Source organism: Artemia sp. Qi Xiang Cuo, chromosome 2 (assembly GCF_049724085.1).
Source record: "Artemia sp. Qi Xiang Cuo chromosome 2, ASM4972408v1, whole genome shotgun sequence".
Lineage (NCBI taxonomy): Eukaryota > Metazoa > Arthropoda > Branchiopoda > Anostraca > Artemiidae > Artemia > Artemia sp. Qi Xiang Cuo.
This window is the reverse complement of record NC_142795.1, coordinates 73280610-73299622: the sequence shown is the minus strand read 5'-3', so window position 1 is coordinate 73299622 and position 19013 is coordinate 73280610. Positions and strand designations below refer to the sequence as shown.

The 19013-nt window shown below is 35.0% G+C and overlaps 1 protein-coding gene across 1 annotated transcript in view; it reads left to right on the top strand.

The window, feature by feature from the left end:
* The window catches only part of LOC148955590 (putative U3 small nucleolar RNA-associated protein 11), a 60026-nt gene extending 41892 nt beyond the window's left edge, over positions 1 to 18134 (top strand). Inside the window, exons 5-7 of the mRNA XM_089108265.1 lie at positions 4423 to 4553; positions 9937 to 10047; positions 17957 to 18134. Coding sequence (XP_088964391.1) covers positions 4423 to 4553; positions 9937 to 10047; positions 17957 to 18046 — 332 coding nt within the window. The 3' untranslated portion in view covers positions 18047 to 18134. The remainder of the gene's footprint in view (positions 1 to 4422; positions 4554 to 9936; positions 10048 to 17956) is intronic.
* The last annotated feature ends 879 nt before the right edge of the window (positions 18135 to 19013 follow it).

The following is a 19013-nucleotide window of genomic DNA, read 5'->3' as shown; positions in this document are numbered from 1 at the left end:
CTGTTCTGAAAACCTGCATGCATATATATTTCTTTTTAATTGCAACTCACCCTACACTTTCCCTAAAAGTTTCATCCTAATACCCTTAGCCTCATTAGTTACAGCAATCTTAGTAGTAGTATAGTTGTATACATATATTACCTTTTGGTTAGTTCAGAATCCGCCACAACCTAGGCTACGCTGAAAGTCAGAACTTAATAATATTAGCCGATCTTGATATATTGTTGTAGCACTAGTAGCAGTAGTTGTAGTAGCAGTATGTAGCATGGCACCTTTGTTGTTTTTTTCAACATCCCCCTCAATACACGCTGTAAGTTTCAACTTAATGTCCTAAACTGTTCCTGAGGCATTGCTGATACGTTCTCTTGGCATCCTATATGTGCATAGTGCCTTTTGATTTAGTTCAACACTGTTTCAACATCCACGAAAATTTTCGCCCTAATACCCCTAGCTTTAGTAGCAGTATTAGTAGTATAATTAATAATAGTATTTGGAGTAGAATATGTACTAGTAGCTTTAGTAGTAGTAGTTGGATGCAAATATTGCCTTTAGGTCAGTTCAACATCGCTTACAACAAGCCCTGTAAGTTTCAATTTCACACACCAAGCTGTTCCTGAGATATTGCTGATCCGCCCTTTTGACAACCTGCCTGCAGACGGCGTGTTGTAATTCAGTTCAACGTCCCCCATCAATATTCTCTGACAATATCACCTTCATACCCTTAGCCTTAGTTGTAATAGTAGTCACAGTAGTTAGTAGTACAAGTACTAGTAGCCATTTCACCTTTTGGTCAGTTGAATACCCCCCTCATCAAGCCTTGGAAGTCTCAATTCAATACAATTAGCCATTGCTATGATATTGCCGATATGCCCTTTTGATAACCTGTATGTTCATAGTGTGTCTTAATTTAGTTCAACTTTTTCCTTAAGACTTCCCTAAATTTTCATCTTAATAATCTTAGTGTTAGTAGTAGTTGCAATAGAAGTAGTAGTAGTATTGGTAGTAGCGTGTATATATTGTCTTTGGTCAATCGATTTTCCCCTTTAAGCATTCCTTGAAAGTTCCGACCTAATACCCGAATTTATTCCTGAGATACGCCCTTTTGACAATCAGCATGCACATTGTGCGTTTTAGTTTAGATCCCCCGAATAGTCACCTAAATTTTCACCTTCATACCCTTAGCCTTAAATAGTATTAGCATAATTGTAGTAGTGATAACGGTAGGTGTGGTAGTAATAGTAGTAGCAGCAGTAGTATGTATATGCTGCCTTTTGGTCAGTTGAACATCCCCCTCATGATGCCCTCGAAGTTTCTTGTTGATATTGTATGCCGTTCCAAATATATTGATGATACGCCCTTTTGACAATCTGTTCGCACATAATATGTTATGTTTTAGTTCAACTTTCCCCTCATCATTTCCTAAAATTTTCACTTCAATGCCCTCAGTCTTGGTAGTACTCGCTACAGAAGCAGTAGTTATAGTGGCAGTAGTGGTAGAAGTATTAGTATTGTAGTAGTAGTAGCGTGCAAATATTGACTTTTTGGTCAATTGATCATCCCCCCCGCCATCATTTCATAAAAGTTCCAAATTCATACACTCAGTAGTTCCTGAGCCTTTTTGACTACCCGTATCCGCATAATGTGTCTTGATTTAGTTCAACACTCCCCTTTACATTCTCTGAAAGGTTTACCTGAATACCCTGTGTCTTTTTGGACACTAAAGGTCAAACGTGCCCACCGATATAGTAGTTGGACCTTTCAACAATGCTGAAGCTAACGGCTATCTCAAAATTTTGATTTGATGTGTCTAGGAAATCGATGGGTGTGAGGGGGGCGAGGTCTGTTTGCCCTCCAATCATTTTTGACTCTTAAGATGGACACTATAACTTTTAATTTCTAATCGAATGAGTTACTTCCAAAGTTTTTACGACAACTCCTTCTATACGAAGTGGCTTGATGGAAAAAAAGTCATTTTGTGCCCACGTCGCTCTTTGCTTAGGCAGTGCTATTGCGTTGCATATAATCAAACATAATACTGAAATAAATAACTGAATAACTGAAATAACTGAATAAAAAACTGAATAAATGAAATTTTTGACAAAAACTGGATCGTCCTATGCAGGAGGATGTAACAGGCTTATTTTTTTTTAAAATGATTAGTATAAGAACTGACATGTGTTTCTGACTGGAAGGGATAGTATTGGTAACTAATTTACTCTACTCGACTAGGTTTTTTAACTTGATCTTTATCAATTAATACTTCTCTTATGAACGTGGGTCATATTTGTCTCTGAGCAGCTCATACTCTGAAACCCTGGCTAGTATGTCTTTGGAACGAATATTTTGACGTGCGTAACCCTCTATCTCTTGATATGGGAGTCTAGTAACCACTCTAAAGCGCTGCTTTGTTTATATGATTTGAGCTGAGAATCTGGGTTATCATACTTTTCAATTAATTCTTTAGAGTTTAAAAAAAGGAAAAGAACATTTGTGAAAGAAACTAACTTTTCGGAATGAAATGTGGATAATCAAGTAAAATTTTGTGACAGAAAGGGTTAAGATTAGTAAAGGATTTGCAGTTTTGATGAGATTTCTTTAGAACTAACGAGCTTGATTTTTATCAACTGATTAAGATGATAAAAGTGTTTAAGTGTGTGCGACATCAGGCGCGTCAATTTATGAGGGGGCGTTTGTCCCCCTCTGGATTTTAAATAATACATACTTTGGTATTTTCTTTGAAAAACACCCCCCCCCCTAGGTTGTAAGAAGTACCTTTTTCTGTCGTCTTTATTTGATGAAAAAAGAAGAAGGTCCTTTCCACAACCAACCCCCCCCCCCTCTACATTTTGGTGAATGGGCGTCCTTGTGTAAAACACATATTAGTCGTATTATTTGTCAGTAGAAAGCTCTTCGTAGTCAATATTTTCTACGACACTTGTATGTGCAGTTGGAATTTAGGCTGCAAACACCAATAGAGAGAATTCTGGATGTGTGAACAAATTCCCATCCCTATAGCTATAAATGACCGATGAGCTCATTTCCAAGATTACAAACCGTTGCAAGACAAGACTAGAATATTGGGAGCTACAGTGATGACAGTGGTCAAGTATGGTTCTGGAACGTGGGCGCTTCGGAAGACGGAGGGGGATTTGTTGGGTGTTTTCTAGAGGAAATATTTATGGATCGTTTTGGGTACCTGTTTAACTGACTGTATTTCAAACTGTAAGCTGTACAAAAAAAATACAGTTCTATCTGGTTTTCTAGGGCTATAAAGAATGAAAGGTTGAGATGACTTGAACTCATTATGTGGGCAAAGGATGAAAGCTTATCAAAGATCGTCCTTCTCGGCCATCCATCTAGGGCGAAACGAAAACCAGGTTGTCTTCGAGTGAGGTGGAAAGGGTTGATAAAAAGGATTAAAAAAAAATTAGAACTGTTAGGGAGGGAAGATTCGAATAGATTGGGATGGAGGAGTAGTGCGTACAGCTGTATCGGTCTCAGGTGGGTTGGTGCTGCAGAGAGTTGATAATTAACCGATTTGGGCACGAATTTTTATTTGATTATTTTAGTTTAGTTAAATTATTAACTTTTCCAACAAACATTAGCTTTTTAATTAGAAAGAATTGGTAGAGAGGATAGAAAAGATGTATAAAGCCCATATTTTGAGCTATGAATCAAATTCGAAAAATAAAGAGCATAGTGGACTGTTTAAGGGATTGAATAGAGTCTTAAGTAAAACGAAAATTTTAAACTCGAGTGCACTGAATCCGGTACTGAACGGAATAAATACCGGTAACAGCTTGATCGTTTATTGCCAAAAGTTATTTATATAAATTGTTACCTAAACTGTAATTTATTGAAGTTATCCATCTTTAATAAAAAAAAAAACAGTCCAGCGCTATACCTACCATGTGAAGAAAGAGAAAGTGTTGTTTTTCGATATTGCCCCATCTGTTTGGTTTTCTCCCCCAATTACCCAAAATGGTTCCATTTCAATCAGAGCCTTGTTTTCAGGCTACCTACATCCAACACGGATTGTGCGGATTATCGTTTTGGGTGTCATGTTAAACACGGCGAATGTCTTCTGAGAACCCCTGTTCAACTATGCTATTCTAGCGCATTACAATTTTTAAGAACCCGTGTTCAACACGCTTGGATCGGAACCCGTAAGATGAAAACGCTCTGATGTTTTGCTGGGTTGAACGCGGAGAACTTGAAAATTATTTTTGTCGAACCGTTCAAAACGCGCTTCAAACCCTGTGCCTGAAAACACAACTCGGCTATTGGACTGCCAGATGCTTTTTCGGTTCTTTTTGTTGCTTCGTTTCGTAGTTCCTTAATTTTGAGAGGTATGACAACATAGAAAATTAAATACGTTTACATTGTCTGGCTTGCATTCTACTGGTTTTCTTTTTTTTTTAGCTAAAAATTTCGATGTTGCCAAACGACTTGGAACAGAGCCAGAATTGCTGGACCGAACCTACAATCGGCTTAAGTCGGAACAACTTGAATCATTCAATATGTCCAGTTTGATTGATGCCGACTCAATTGAGGTTAATGTGAAATTTATTTAGTCGAAATTTTACTATCCAATGTACAATTCGTACTTGTTTTGGCAGAAGTGTTTGAAATGAATACTTGTTATAATGTTCGGCCAGTATGAATAATGTCCGAATGGTATATTATGTTTTATGAATAACACTTCCTAGCTCAACTTCATTTAAGTAATGATGTTAGGACTGTTTTAAGTTTGATTTAGTTTTAATTGTCACGTATTTTGTTGTTAGTCTAATTTTATGTTTATATTTGCTTTGCTGATGACGGATGTTCGATATAGAGCCGAAATATTCATTTACTAAAATTTTTTGGTCTTAAAATAATTCCTTTTTATTTCACTTTCTTTTATTTGTAACATTATTTACAAAGACCAGACAATATAAATAATACTTTATTAATTTATTATTTTGTCAACACCATGTATAAACTTTACCGTAATCAATTACAGAGCCTATTGGTATAGTTCTCATTTAGACTGATTTATTACTATTGTTTCTGTCTTTTTATTGTCTGTTTTTTTTTTCCAAGTATTGTGTGTGAATACTATGAATTCATTTCTTTTTTCAAATTAACGACACAGATAGGGAAACTGTTATGCCAAGTTTCCATGCCTTCTAATTTCAAAAAATTATGCCATAAATCTCCACTCGGATTGGTCAATCATAAAAATCATCCTTGAAATTCATCCATAGTCCAACTTAACAAATTACACGTGGGATATATTCTTGGTATTGTAGCTCTGTCTGATTTTATCTCCTTTATTCTTGTTGTTTTCCATGTGATGAAAGATTTTACGGTACTTGTCCATTATATAAAACACACTCAAGAAGTGAAGTTTGGTGACAATAGAATGTGATGAAAATATAATACTTTATTAGCAAAATTGTAAAGGCCATTTGTGAATTATTAAATTGGGAGCTTCGGCGTTGGCTGACTGTTTCAAAGACAAAGAAAAGTTCATCATTAACGGGATTCTTGACCTAGTTCATTTTAGTTCATTATTAACGTGAATTTTGAGGACACCGGTTAGTTTGTTCAAGAATTATTTCAGATTGTTGGAAGGGCTACAACAAAACTGAGCTGAAACAAGCAGGTTTCACTCATTTGAAAGTGAACTACAAAAATAATTTAGTCGACTCAAAAACCGGCGCCCCTACCCGAAAAGTAGAGAGAATGCGGGGTTCCGCAAAATGAAGGAGCAACCGGCACCGAGGTACATCCTGCCATGATTTACATTCGTGCTTAGTAGAGTTTATTTTCAGAGTTTACGTGTGGTAGGCGGCAGTAAAGGCTGAAGCCCGAGTTCATTTTAAAGCGCTTCTTGAGGGCATTTCGCGTTCTGGGAGCATATTTCCAAGTTGTAGTTTTCAAAATTTTGCTAATTATGTATTCTATTTTCATCATATTTTGTTGTTGTTTTTTTCATTAGGTTAAATAGGTTTGTTTAGGTTAAAATAGGTTTTTTAGGTTACTTATTTAATATATGCTATCACTTCCCCCCCTCCTAATGTGCAAATATATAGTTTAAATTTGTTTCTAAACTATTATATTTTCATCATAATTTCGTTTTATTTCATTAGCATTCTATAAACTTCACTTCTCAAATGTGTTTTATATAATAGACAATATCTATAATAGACCGATTTTACTATTATTGGGCCTTTTTTTTTTCTCTAGTACTTTCTGCATCCGTCAGACCTAAAATTAGTAGACTGCAACAGCGTTTCCAACGCGGTACAATTGTACCGTTTTTGGTACTATTTAGAGGTTTTGGTACAATGCAATACATTGAAAACTTTTTGGCACAATCGAATTTTCTGTTACATTCTGGTTTTACTTGCTCCTTTTTGACTCGGACATATGTTACAAGTTCTAGTTTTTCGAAAAATGTCTTCGTATTACGGCATTTTTTTAACCAGCTGTTCATATGGTATAAATTAATCTCTTGCGGTAAAATTTTAGTCAGAGAACTGGTACAGTTTATTTCAAAGCGTTGGCAACGCAGAACGTCGGTGAAGTTAAATCGAGAAACCTGAGATTGTTTAAATTTTCCTAAGGCAAAATTGTTGGTATATCTCCTAGTGTCGTACTATTGTTGAGTTCGAACTGTCAAACTGTTGAGAATTATCATGCGTAAAGTTCAGGGGCATTGTTGGGGGGGGGGGCAAAAATTGTTATATAGCCCATGCCCCTTGACTATCCAGACATGGACTCCTCTTGCTCCCCTAATAAAAATACTGGAGCTACGTCTCTGGTTAAGTTACGCATGATAATATAGAGAAAGTATAGAGGTATATATATGAAAATATTAAAAGCCTAAAGGTCTTATGGTTGGTTCCTAATCTTAGTTTTTTTGTTTTCTTTTAACAGAAAAACTTTTAACATATTGCAAAATATTTACGCAAAAAATTAATATTATAATGAATTATGAAAAAGGATTTTCTTTCCCCTGTACATATCACTTTTTGGTGCACAAGCGCTTGACTTTTAGGTAGGAGATGGGGAGTAGTTCGATTTAAACATGAAAAAGGGGATTCAGGCCGCCATTTTCTAATTTTTAGAGTTTCCGTGCGAGTACACCACACATAGAAATAGATATAATAATAGAAATAAAGAGTAGCAACTGAATTTTCCACGCCTTAATTGGAGTCCTTACAAGTTTTTTGGTCCTTTCTCTTTGATCTCACTCTGCAGTTCTTTAATATTTATGTAAATATCTCTATGGTCGTATTCTAGTCTAAGGTAGTCACTTTGGTCACTTTGTCACAAGGTCACTTTGTTGAGAATGTCACCTGTAAGGTATATTTCATGGACAAGGAAAAGGCATATTGAAATCGCGTTATATATCGTTATCCCCTCTTCTAAACAAAACACCATACCCATAACAATCAAATTTTGTTTTATTACATTTCGAAAACATCTATTGAAAATAAGCACTGCTTCCAGTTTGACTGGATTTAATGTAGGTAAAATATCTGTTTGTCTTCATACCCTTTTCTTTGAAGAATATACGCATTGTACGTTATGTATAAGTTAAAAATAATTTTTAACGCAAAACATCTGCCGGAACATGGCAGCTCGTTGTAAACTATCTTAAATTTTGAACTGCCTCATAAATACAAGCACCTCATCATGAACATTATTCTTGTACTTATAGCACGCGTTTGTAAATAAATCTAGCTCTTACTTGCTGTCTTCAAAATTTCTTTGATCACTATTGCTTCTCGCGTCGTGTGGAGTTCTTGACGCTAGAAGACATCCGCGTGAAGGCTGATCGCATTTTGTTACCATTGTTTCGTACCATTGTTACCATTTTTTTTTTTCAAACAACTTGAACTTACTAGTATAATTAGGGTTTTGTGTTCAATAACTATAGTACTTAAAGCAAATGGGTGACCAAACTTTTGTTTTAATACGAGTTTTATCAGTATTTGAGGTTTATAAAATAAATGCAAACAAAAATTAAATTAATAGTAAAAGAAAATCAAGGTAGGCGATAAATTGGCTCAGAACAACAAAATTTAATACGAATTCCTCTGCCAGCCGGGAAAAAGAAAAAGAAATAAATAAAAAAAAAGAAGAGAAAAAAATGAGTTAACTATCCTTCTGGAATCTAATTTATTCTAGTTCTTGTTCAAAAGTCTCTAGACTTTGTTCCATAGCTTCAACCTGAAAAAATGGGAAAGATGTAGTTGTACTTATATAGAGCTGTGGATACAGAGTCAATTCTAGATGCAGTTACAGATGCATATTTAGATAGATACAGATACAGTTGAATAAGTTCTAGTCGTGCTATTATACAGGGTAGTGGATACAGAGTCAGTCTTAATTTGCCAAAACGAAAAAAATCGTAAAGAAGAGAGAAAGGAAAAGTTGAAAAATAAGTAGTAAACTCCCTTTAAGTTAATCTTTCACCGTTACTTGGAAAGAGTCTTCCTATTTAGTTTCAGCGTTTGTTTTAAACTTGGTTTTTATATTATCCTTTGGACTTATATCTGTGTTTTTTATTATTCTGCACCATAGGGACAGAGTCCCCATCCCGTGGCAGTGTATCCTCAGGAAATGGGACGGTTTGCACAGAGTCTTGGTAGTTTAAAGCTGATTGATTTCCTCAGAATTTTCCATTGATAGCGTTCTAACCACATTTGACCAGAAGTTTGTATTTTGAAGCAAAGAATTGGCCGATAACAGCAATTTTCTGTGATGATGATGACCCCTCTAGCTACGAAATGGATTTTTTTGTACTTTTATTTTAAAATGTCGAAAACACACCCCCTCCCCTAAATCTAGAAATAGTTTTTTATTATTATTTTATTATTTATTATCGATATAATAAGTTGTCGTGAAATAGGACGGTTTGCCAATGCCGTATCCAGGGGGGGTTAGGGGGTTTCTGCACTGTAGACGGTCAAGCAGAGCTCTCACCCGAAATATTTGCATTTATTCTCTTTGTTGTTTCATTGGCTGTTATTATCCTCGTTTCTCTCTTTACGTTTTGTCATGATTAGCCAGCGTGGTCTCAGAAATTATTTACATCTCAATTTGCTTCTAAGTGAGTGGGTAGTTAGGGAAACGGAGTCGTTGAAAATAAAATCCAGTTTTATTTTCTCCACCTCTAACTCCAGTTTTGTTTCATATCTTAATAACAAATACTGCTTATTTGCCTGTTTTTATACCAGTGGAACTAAGAAACAAAGTCTTGAAAGTAAGATTATAACTACGTAAAATGATTTGGTTAAAAGGGCTGAAAAAGCAAAGTTACTCAGATTTACGTTTTTATTAGAACGATTATATTACAACTATAACCTGTAGTTGAAAAGTAATACTTTTTTTGTCATCAAAGAACGTTTGGAGAGCTCGAGTCGTTTCTTGGTTAGAAAATGTTTCTTCTTTTTATGGAAAATTTTATTTAAGATTATGAAAAAAAATAAGAAAATTTATAAAAATCAAGTTTTCTTTATATTTTTATTTTATTGGCTTTTATTTATTTTTAAATTCATACTTAATTAAATAAAATTTATGAAAGAAAATTAAATTGTTTAATTGAAGAGACAATTTTGTATTGTAAATTTTAATCAAGACTATGAGATATGTAAAAAAAGTAATTAATATAATTTCAATATATTTTTATTATACAAATTTATTTATATTTTTAAATTTATACTTGGTTAAAGGAAACTTATTTACGGAAATTAAATTATTTAATTGAAGAAAGGTTATAGTTTTTATTGCGAATTTCAGTCAAAACTATGGGAAATAATTATAATATTATCAATTTATGCCCGAAAGTGTCAAACTCTTTATATTTTATTTGGTAAATACAAACTCAGAATTATTATTAAGCTCTAGCATAACACACATCCTTTAATTCTTTTACAGGAAATAGCTGAGAAACGGGAGAAAAAATACAAAGAACTGACGAAAAGGCTAGAACGACAGCATCAGTTAAAAGTGGCCCAGGAACGAATGGAACTCAAAAGATATCTTGGGGTAAGATTTTAATACCATATAGGACCTGAACAATAAGTTTCCTATAAGACTATATTACAAACTGGGACTTGGTTTCAATGGCTCCGTATTTGTAATGTACACTTGTATTGCAATTTACGAGTCCTTTTTTTTTAAATATTCGAATAACCCCACCTTCTAAAACCTAATTAGATTGTCAAGGGTATGGTGGGGGGGGGGTCAAAGATATTTAATATCATGTATCATAAGCTTTGTTCGTTTAGAACATTGTCTGTCGACAAAGAAAAAAAAAGACAGAGAAAAGAAACTTCAATTTTCTTATCATTGGCAGCGCATGCGCTGCCTAAGTAAAGAGTGATATGGGCACAATGTAATATTTATTTAAAAAATTTTTTTGTTCCTTTCCCTTTTTTAAGACCAGGGCACTTCGTATAAAAGGATTTGTTGTAGAAACTTCTAAAGGGGCTTATTCGATTGGAAATTAAAAGGGCTAGTGTCCTTTTTAATAGTCGAAATGGGTTGGAAGGCAACCAGCACCCCTTCCACGCCCATGATTTCCCCAAACACATCCAATCAAAATTTTTAGATGGTCATTTTGTTCAGCGTAGTTGAAAGGTCCGAAAATTGTGTATTTGAGGATGACAGCAATTTTCTGTGATGATGATGACCCATCTAGCTACGAAAATGGATTTTTTTGTACTTTTATTTAAAAATGTCGAAAAGACAACCCCCTCCTAAATCTAGAAATGGCTTTTTATTATTATTACTATTTTATTATTTATTATCGATATAATGAGTTTTCGGCAAATGGGACAGTTTGCCAAGGCCGTATCCCGGGGGGGGGGTCTGCACTGTAGACGGTCAAGCGGAGTTCTCACCCGAAATATTTGCATTTATTCTCTTTGTTGTTTCATTGGCTGTTATTATCCTCGTTTCTCTCTTTATGATTTTTTCGTTTTGTCATGATTAGCCAGCGTGGTCCCAGAAATTATTTACATCTCAATTTGCTTCTAAGTGAGTGGGTAGTTAGGGAAACGGAGTCGTTGAAAATAAAATCCAGTTTTATTTTATCCACCTCTAACTCCAGTTTTTTTTTTTTTCAAAGATATTTGGGGTCAAAGATATTTAATATCATGTATCATAAGCTTTGTTCGTTTAGAACATTGTCTGTCGACAAAGAAAAAAAAAGACAGAGAAAAGAAACTTTAATTTTCTTATCATTGGCAGCGCATGCGCTGCCTAAGTAAAGAGCTATATGGGCACAATGTAATATTTATTTTAATTTTTTTTTTTTTCCCTTTTTTAAGACCAGGGCACTTCGTATAAAAGGATTTGTTGCAGAAACTTCTAAATGGGCTCATTCGATTGGAAATTGAAAGGGCTAGTGTCCTTTTTAATAGTCGAAAGTGGTTGGAAGGCAACCAGCACCCCTTCCACGCCCATGATTTCCCCAAACACATCCAATCAAAATTTTTAGATGGTCATTTTGTTCAGCGTAGTTGAAAGGTCCGAAAATTGTGTATTTGAGGATGACACCACCACCCCCCCCCCCACACAGCCCTCAGGGAAACGGGTGTAAGTTATACCCGGGGGGCACGTAAGGTTTTTATACAAAGGGTTGTCGTATAAACTTCGGGGGGGGGGGCTCATTGAATTGGTAACCAGAAGTTCTAGTGTCCTTTTTAAGAGTCAAAATGATCAGAGGTCAGCAAACCAACCCCCCGCCCTCCCCAAGTTGTATTTTCCCGAAATAAATCTGATGGAAATTTTGAGATAGCCATCTCTTCAAAAACAGTCAAAAGTAAAAGAAAAAACTAAAAAAAAATTGATTGTCGCTTCCAACTTCCAACAGATTCTTCTTTGTGCCAAACAAATACTTATTAATAAAAGTAAAAAACACAATAGCGTAAATATTTTTTTTACAAAAAATGCACGCTATCTTTTTCAAACAATATTGATTGTCAAATCCAGTCTAAGGGCTGAGGGCTTCACGGCAATAGTGTAGCTGAGTGTAAAACCGACAATTGGGGAGAATCAGAGGGAAGCCTCTGTTTAAATTAAATAAAAAAAACAAGTTTTTTTAACTGAAAGTAAGGAACGACGTTAAAACTTAAAACGAACAGAAATTATTCCGTATATGAAGGGGGCTGTCCCCTCCTCAACGCCTCGCTCTTTACGCTAAAGTTTTTTTATTGTTTAAAAAAATAGAGTTGTGAGAAAGTCAAACTTTAGCGTAAAGAGCGAGGCGTTGAGGAGGGGACAGCCCCTTCATATACGGAATAATTTCTGTTCGTTTTAAGTTTTAACGTCGTTCCTTACTTTCAGTTAAAAAAACTTGTTTTTTTTATTTAATTTTTGAACGTTTTTGAATTAATGCAGGTTTTGATTTTGGCTCACCGTACATGAATAATTAAAACAAAATTTCATATTATTTGGTTAAATGGCTTTCTCGAAACTTGTTTAATTTTATTTACGAACATTTTTATTAGTAATAAATATACGTAACTTAGAATTAACTTACGTAACGAACTTCTATATTCATAAATTTTTAACACGTATATTAGGGGGTTCGCCCCCTAGTCAATACCCTGCTCTTTAAACTATAGTTCAAATTTTTTTTTCCAGTTCTTTAAAAATGACCTCTTAATCACAGTCAGTTGATCAGTTGAAAAAATTGTTTTTTTTTTATTTAATTACTGATCTTTTTCTTTAATAATGCTGGGAAATCCGGCGCCCCCTTCCTAGCACTGTCCCTTCCCCCCTGAAAACTTCCTTCATGGACAGATCCTTCCATATAGCCCCCGCCCCTCTCCTTCCCCCACCTACCAGAAAAAATCTCCTCTGAAAAAGTCTGTATACTTCCCAATAACCAATACTATATGTTAACATTGAGTAAAGTTCATAACTTTCAGCCCTCCCCTGGGGACTTTGGGGGATCAAGTCATCCTAAAAGACATTTTTATCATATTTTCGACTATGCTGAACAAAATGGCTATCTCAAAATTTTAATCGGATGACTTTGGGAAAAAAATGAGCGTGGGTGGGGGACTAGTTGCCCTAAATTTTTTTTGGTCAATTAAAAAGGTCACTATAAATTTTAATTTTCTTTTCAATTAACCCTCCTACGTTATTATTGTACCACTGCTTTTATACGATCACCCATGGGAAAAAAAAAAAAAAACAAACAAACAAACAAACAACCAAACAAAAAAAAACCTATCCGTGATATGTGTTCTGGCAAAAAATGCAAAATTCAACATTTTTTTAGAGAGGAGCTTGAAACCTTTCCAGTAGGGTTCTCTGATACGCTGAATATGATGGTGTGATTTTCATTAAGGTTCTATAACTTTTAGGGGGTCTTTCTCCCTTTTTTTGAAAATCAGCCAAATTTTCTCAGGCGCGTAACTTTTGATGGGTAGCTCTAAACTTGATGAAAGTTATATATTTGAAATCAGCATTGAAATCTGATTCTTTTGATATATCTATTGGTATCAAAAACCCGTTTTCTAGAGTTTCGGTTACCATTGAGCCGGGTCGCTCCTTACTTACAGTTCGTTACCACGAACTGTTTGATACATTCTACAGAGCCTTCATAATATCTTCTATTTCTTCTAGATTATGTGATGCTACGAAACACAAAATGCCTGTAATAGAACAAAAGTGGTGAATAATACGTTTATCGAACGTTGCTTTAAATTTTCTCGAAAATCTTTTGACAAAATTTATGACAATCTAGTTGTCTCACAAGTTTAGGGGACAAAAACCTTTCGTTAGATAAATTGATTCGCTGAATTCTCCAAAATGATGAAATTTGAAAGCCAAAGAGCTTAATCGATCTTAAACTAAAAATCCCAAAAAAAGCATCAATGCACAACATTCTGTGTACATTCTATGTATGACTACAGCATTAGTGCTGAATCTGGCAGAAAAAGCCAAGTGTATACGACATTCACCTTCGCCCACCCGAAAGCTTGTTTATGCTATACTACTGTCGTCTGCAGCAATTCATTGCTGACAATTTTAGTAAAAGCCAAGCACCAGCACTTATATTTATGATTGTTTAATGTGTGTTTATTGATTATAATGTATTGAGTAATGTTTTTAAATTCACCAAGTAGCTTGTTTGTTAAATAGCTACTTTTCTTCACTACTGATTAAATAGCACCTAATTCAATAGCATCCCCTCTTGCATAACAAGGTCTTTGGGTTGACACAACTCCAGAATCTTCGGGCACGGAGCATATAAAGCTTTTATTGAAGGAGTGACCGTGTGAACCTTAAAAGAGGCTCATTTAATTGAAAATGTATAGTTCTAGTTCCCTTCTAAGAGTCAAAAGTGATGGAGGGCAACTAGCCCCCCCCCCCTGATATCCTCTTTTCCCCAAACGCATCCGATCGAAATTGTGAGTTAGCTATTTTCTTCACAATATTCCAAAGATCATATAACAATTTCTTCAGGGTGGAAACCACCCCCCAGAGCCCAGGGGTAAGAGTTATAAGTTATGCCGCGGGGCATGGAACGGGTGATCGTATACGTTGATCGGGAGTTGTAGAGAGCATTGTTGAAACATCCAGTAATTATGTCTTTGGGGATAACAACCTCCCCACAGTCCTCAGGGCAATTCGTTCATTGTTTACATATAGTATATGTTATTGAAAAAGGTTTGTATTCTGAAGTTTCCAAAAAGACGACGGACATTCAGGCGAGCCTTTCAGAGAATGTTGAGTAGAGTGTTGAACTAAATCCAGACATGTTATGTGGATTGTCAAAAGGCCGTAACTCAGGAATGATTGAATATGCTAATTTGGAACTTTCAGGAAATGATAAGGGAGATGATCAAAAATGCAATATTTGCATGCTGTCACTACTACTACAATTATCAACACTACTACTGCTACCACACTACTCCATATACAATGTTGAGGTGAAAATTGAACTAAATCAAAAGACGCTATGTATGTTGTCAAAAGAGCGTATCTCAAGAATTGATTTGGGTATTAAGTTGGAACTTTCAGAGAATGCTTAAATGGGAAGATCATCTGACGAAAAGGTAATATTTGCACGATACTACTAATACTAATATCACTGTTACATTTACTACCACTACTACTTCCTCAACTACTACTTCTGTTGGATCTACTTGTAAGGCTAAGAGCATTGAGATTAAAATTTCAAAAAGTATTTGAACAAGCAGGTTATCAAAAGGACATATCAGCAATGTCATAGCAATGGCTAATTGTATTAAGTTAAACTTCCAGGACTTGATGACTGGGATGTTCAACTGACCAAATGGCATTACGTTAATGCTACTGCTGCTACTAGGACTACTGCTATTACAATTAATACTACTACTAGTAATACCAATACTACCACTGTGATTAGTATTACAAATATGCCTACAGGTATGAAGGTGAAATTTTCAAGGTTTTTTTTATAAAGGGAGGGGGGGGGTAAACTCATTCACAACACGCCATCTGTATGCATGTTGTCAAAAGGGCTTAACAGCAATTTCTTAGGAACAGTTTCGTGCGTGAAGATGAAACTAATGAGGGTTGTTACGGGGGATGTTGAAATAACCAAAAGGAAATATTTGCATCCTAATGCTACTACTTCTACTCATACTACTGCTAATATTATTACTACTTCTACTACAACTGCTGCCACTAAAGCTAATGATACTACTATTATTTCTACTGCTACTAGTGCTGCTATTAAAACTAGGGTATTAACTTGAAAAATTTAGAATATAGTGAAACTGTATGGAACTAAATCGAAACAAACTATGCCCACACAGGTTATCAAGAGGACGTATCAAAAATGCTTCAGGAACTGTCTATCATATTAAGTTGAAATTTTCAGCGTGTGTTGAAGGGAATGGTGAAGAAACAAAGGTGCTATGTGCATGGTTCTACTATTGCTACTTCAAGCATTGCTACTACGCAAGCTAAGAGTATTAAGGGGAAGCTTTTAAGGGATATTATGCGGATGTTAAACTAAATCAAAACAAACTATGAGCATGTGTATTTTCAAATAGATGACAGAGCAATATCTCAAGAACGGCTTAAACTATTAGACTAGACCTTTAAGGATGTGTCGTCATAGGTTCTTAATTAGGAAAAAGGCACTATGTGTGCACAATTCATAATAACATTACAGTTACTATAACTCATGGGTATTAAGGTGAAACTAAGGGTATTAAGGGAACTAAGGGCTAAGGGTATTAAGTAGAAACTTGTAGGGTATGTTTAGGGTGAGGGGGGGGGGGGGGTCAATTAAACAAAAAATTTGTATGCATGCAGGTATTCAAAAGGGCATATAAGTAATATCACTGGCAGAAACGCTCTATAGTAGCTAAAAATATCATTGAAACTTTTAAAGGAGCTTAATCCGATTCAAAAATAAAAGTCCTAGTGTCCCTTTTAAGTGTAAAAAGATTTTGTAGGACAAGCAGCCCTTCTCCCAAGTCTATTCATTTTCCAAACACATCCAATCAAAATTTTGAGACAGCCATTTTATTGATCATAGTAGAACGGTCCAGCAACTATGTCTCTAGGGATTTTGGGTGTGTCAATGCCCCGCAATTATGCAATTGATCCATTATGCTTTAAAACTAAATGTTGTTTTGAAACTAAATCAAAAGGCACTGTATCTATAGTTGCCAATGAGACACCTCAGCAATGTCTCTGGAACGACCGGGGGTACTAAGTTGAAACTTCCGGGGCTACTACTATTACTACTTCTACACTTACAGTTTAACTAAATCAAAAGAATGTATGTGTGTCCAAGTTGTTAAAGAGCATAGATAGAATTTTTTGGGAATTATATTAAGTTTTATTTTTAAGGTCAACTTAAGGTATAAAATCAAATTTAACAATACTATTTGTTTCAGGATTAAAAATTGTTCAAAAATTTTCTTCAACTTACAAATAGCAAGTCAAACTATGGATTCTTATAGAAAAAAAAAACGAACATAAATTAATTTAAAAAAGTTCTTCGACAAAACGAGTTGTTCAAAGCTAAGTAAAGAGCTCCGTTAAGCCAAATATGATCAGAAATAAAGTCAAATAATCTTCCAAGCGTAAAACTGCCACTAATCATAACAATGAATAAATGAAACTCGAAACGATTCAAAACCGAGTCAAATTCAAAACGAGCAAAAATGAGCATAAGTAGGGCTGACAACCCCCATGCCTTCTCAAGACCAAAAACTAATTTGCACTTTACTGAAAACAAAATACATCTTAAATGTTTTAATATTTTTACAGTAATAAATACAAAAATGCTAAAACTATAAGGAATAAATATAAGTATATGTGTATTAAACTGACAATCGACGGGCATTTTTTTCTTTCGGTAGTTTTTTTTTTTTTTCTTTTTTTTCAGGTCATATTTGGCTTAATGGAGCTCTTTACTTTCTTTGAAAAACTTGTTTCGTGAAAAAAGATTTTAAATTTATTTCGTAGAAAGACGACACGTGTCAATAGAAAATCAATCGAATCCTGTAGTGTCGACAAAAAAAAAATTAAGCACACAAATTCTCTGTTCTGTCGACATGTTACGAGAAATGAATGAGGCTATAATATGTTGTTAGGAGAAATGGCTGTGACTAAACTCTACAATGGTTTGAATTTTAGGCCAGTTTTTTAAATCATTTCACTTATTCTTCAAAATGTAGCTGTTAATCCTGGAATATTGCCAGGTTTAATGCTAGGAACTCCCTTTTTTAATTCATTTAATGTTTGGCTTGTATCCGTTGAAATCCAAAAAAGATCTCTTTTTTCCGAATGTTACAAAAATTACAGTTTTAGTGTGTCATGTATCTTCTGGAGGAGAAGCGGTAAAAGTTTAATTTCGCATTAGTTGTTATTTTTTGTGTTATTGTTGTTTTTCTTTATGACTACTCTATTAATTCTGTTATTATCTTTTCAGAAGAAGACGGAACCACCAGCCAAAAGAATAGCCCCTGGGACAAAAGATAGTGCCCCAGTGTATGTCTTCAAACAAGAAAGGAAGAGATAATTCAGAGTTTTTTGGTTTTTTTTTTTTACTTTATGTGTAGATTAAAAATGGATTCTCTGTATTGGTGCTAATTATTTGGATATCTCTTCAATAATAACAGTTCAAGGATTAAGTTAACTATTTAAAAAATAGTAAACGTAGCATATTTACCAAAGATTATAGGTTACTTATAAGAGTGACAACTGGCGCTAGTGCCGACAAAACTTAAACGCCATCTAACATTTGGCGACACTAGGCCTTTTCAAGCTTTGTAAACGTTTTTCAGTCAAGAACTGAGATCAGACTTGAATTGAAGTTATCAAGTATTTTGAAGTAGGGCATCAAGACATGGCTAATTGCAGAAAGAAAAAGCCAAGACAGATAGACCAAGTAATTGAGAAGCAAATGTTTAGATGGTTGCACGGGTAAATGGTGGGAGTAAGTATGACTCTCTTATTGGACAAATACTTGTTTGTGGTCGCCAGCCTGCCTAGAGTCTCAGGCAGGTTGACCAAGAATATAAAATTGACATAGGGTTGTTAGATTGCCTGGAATGAGAGACAAACAAGGCACGCCTGCCTATGATCTTAAGAAGGTTCACCTAGAATTTAGAATTGAAACAGGGCCATTAATTTGCTTGAAATAACAAACAAACAATCGTTTAAAGTCATCTTCATCTTCCAAATAGTACCTATTCATTGCCTAAGCTCAGCCCCACATTCTGAGAAAATTTCAATTTTTCAAAAAATTTTCAAATTTTGGGGTCACTTGCCCGAGACTCTGGGCGGGTGGGCGCCCCCAAATATTGTCCCAAATTCCTCTCTCAATTTAGCATTTGTCGATGGATGCCAACCATCTCTAGTCACTTTCAAATTTGTATATCTTCAGTGACTAATCCAAGTAAATCAGTCTGAGCATTTTTCCTTATTTTTTTATAGTTTTCGATTACTTGACTTGCCTGAGACTGGGCACGTGGGCGCCTCCAAAA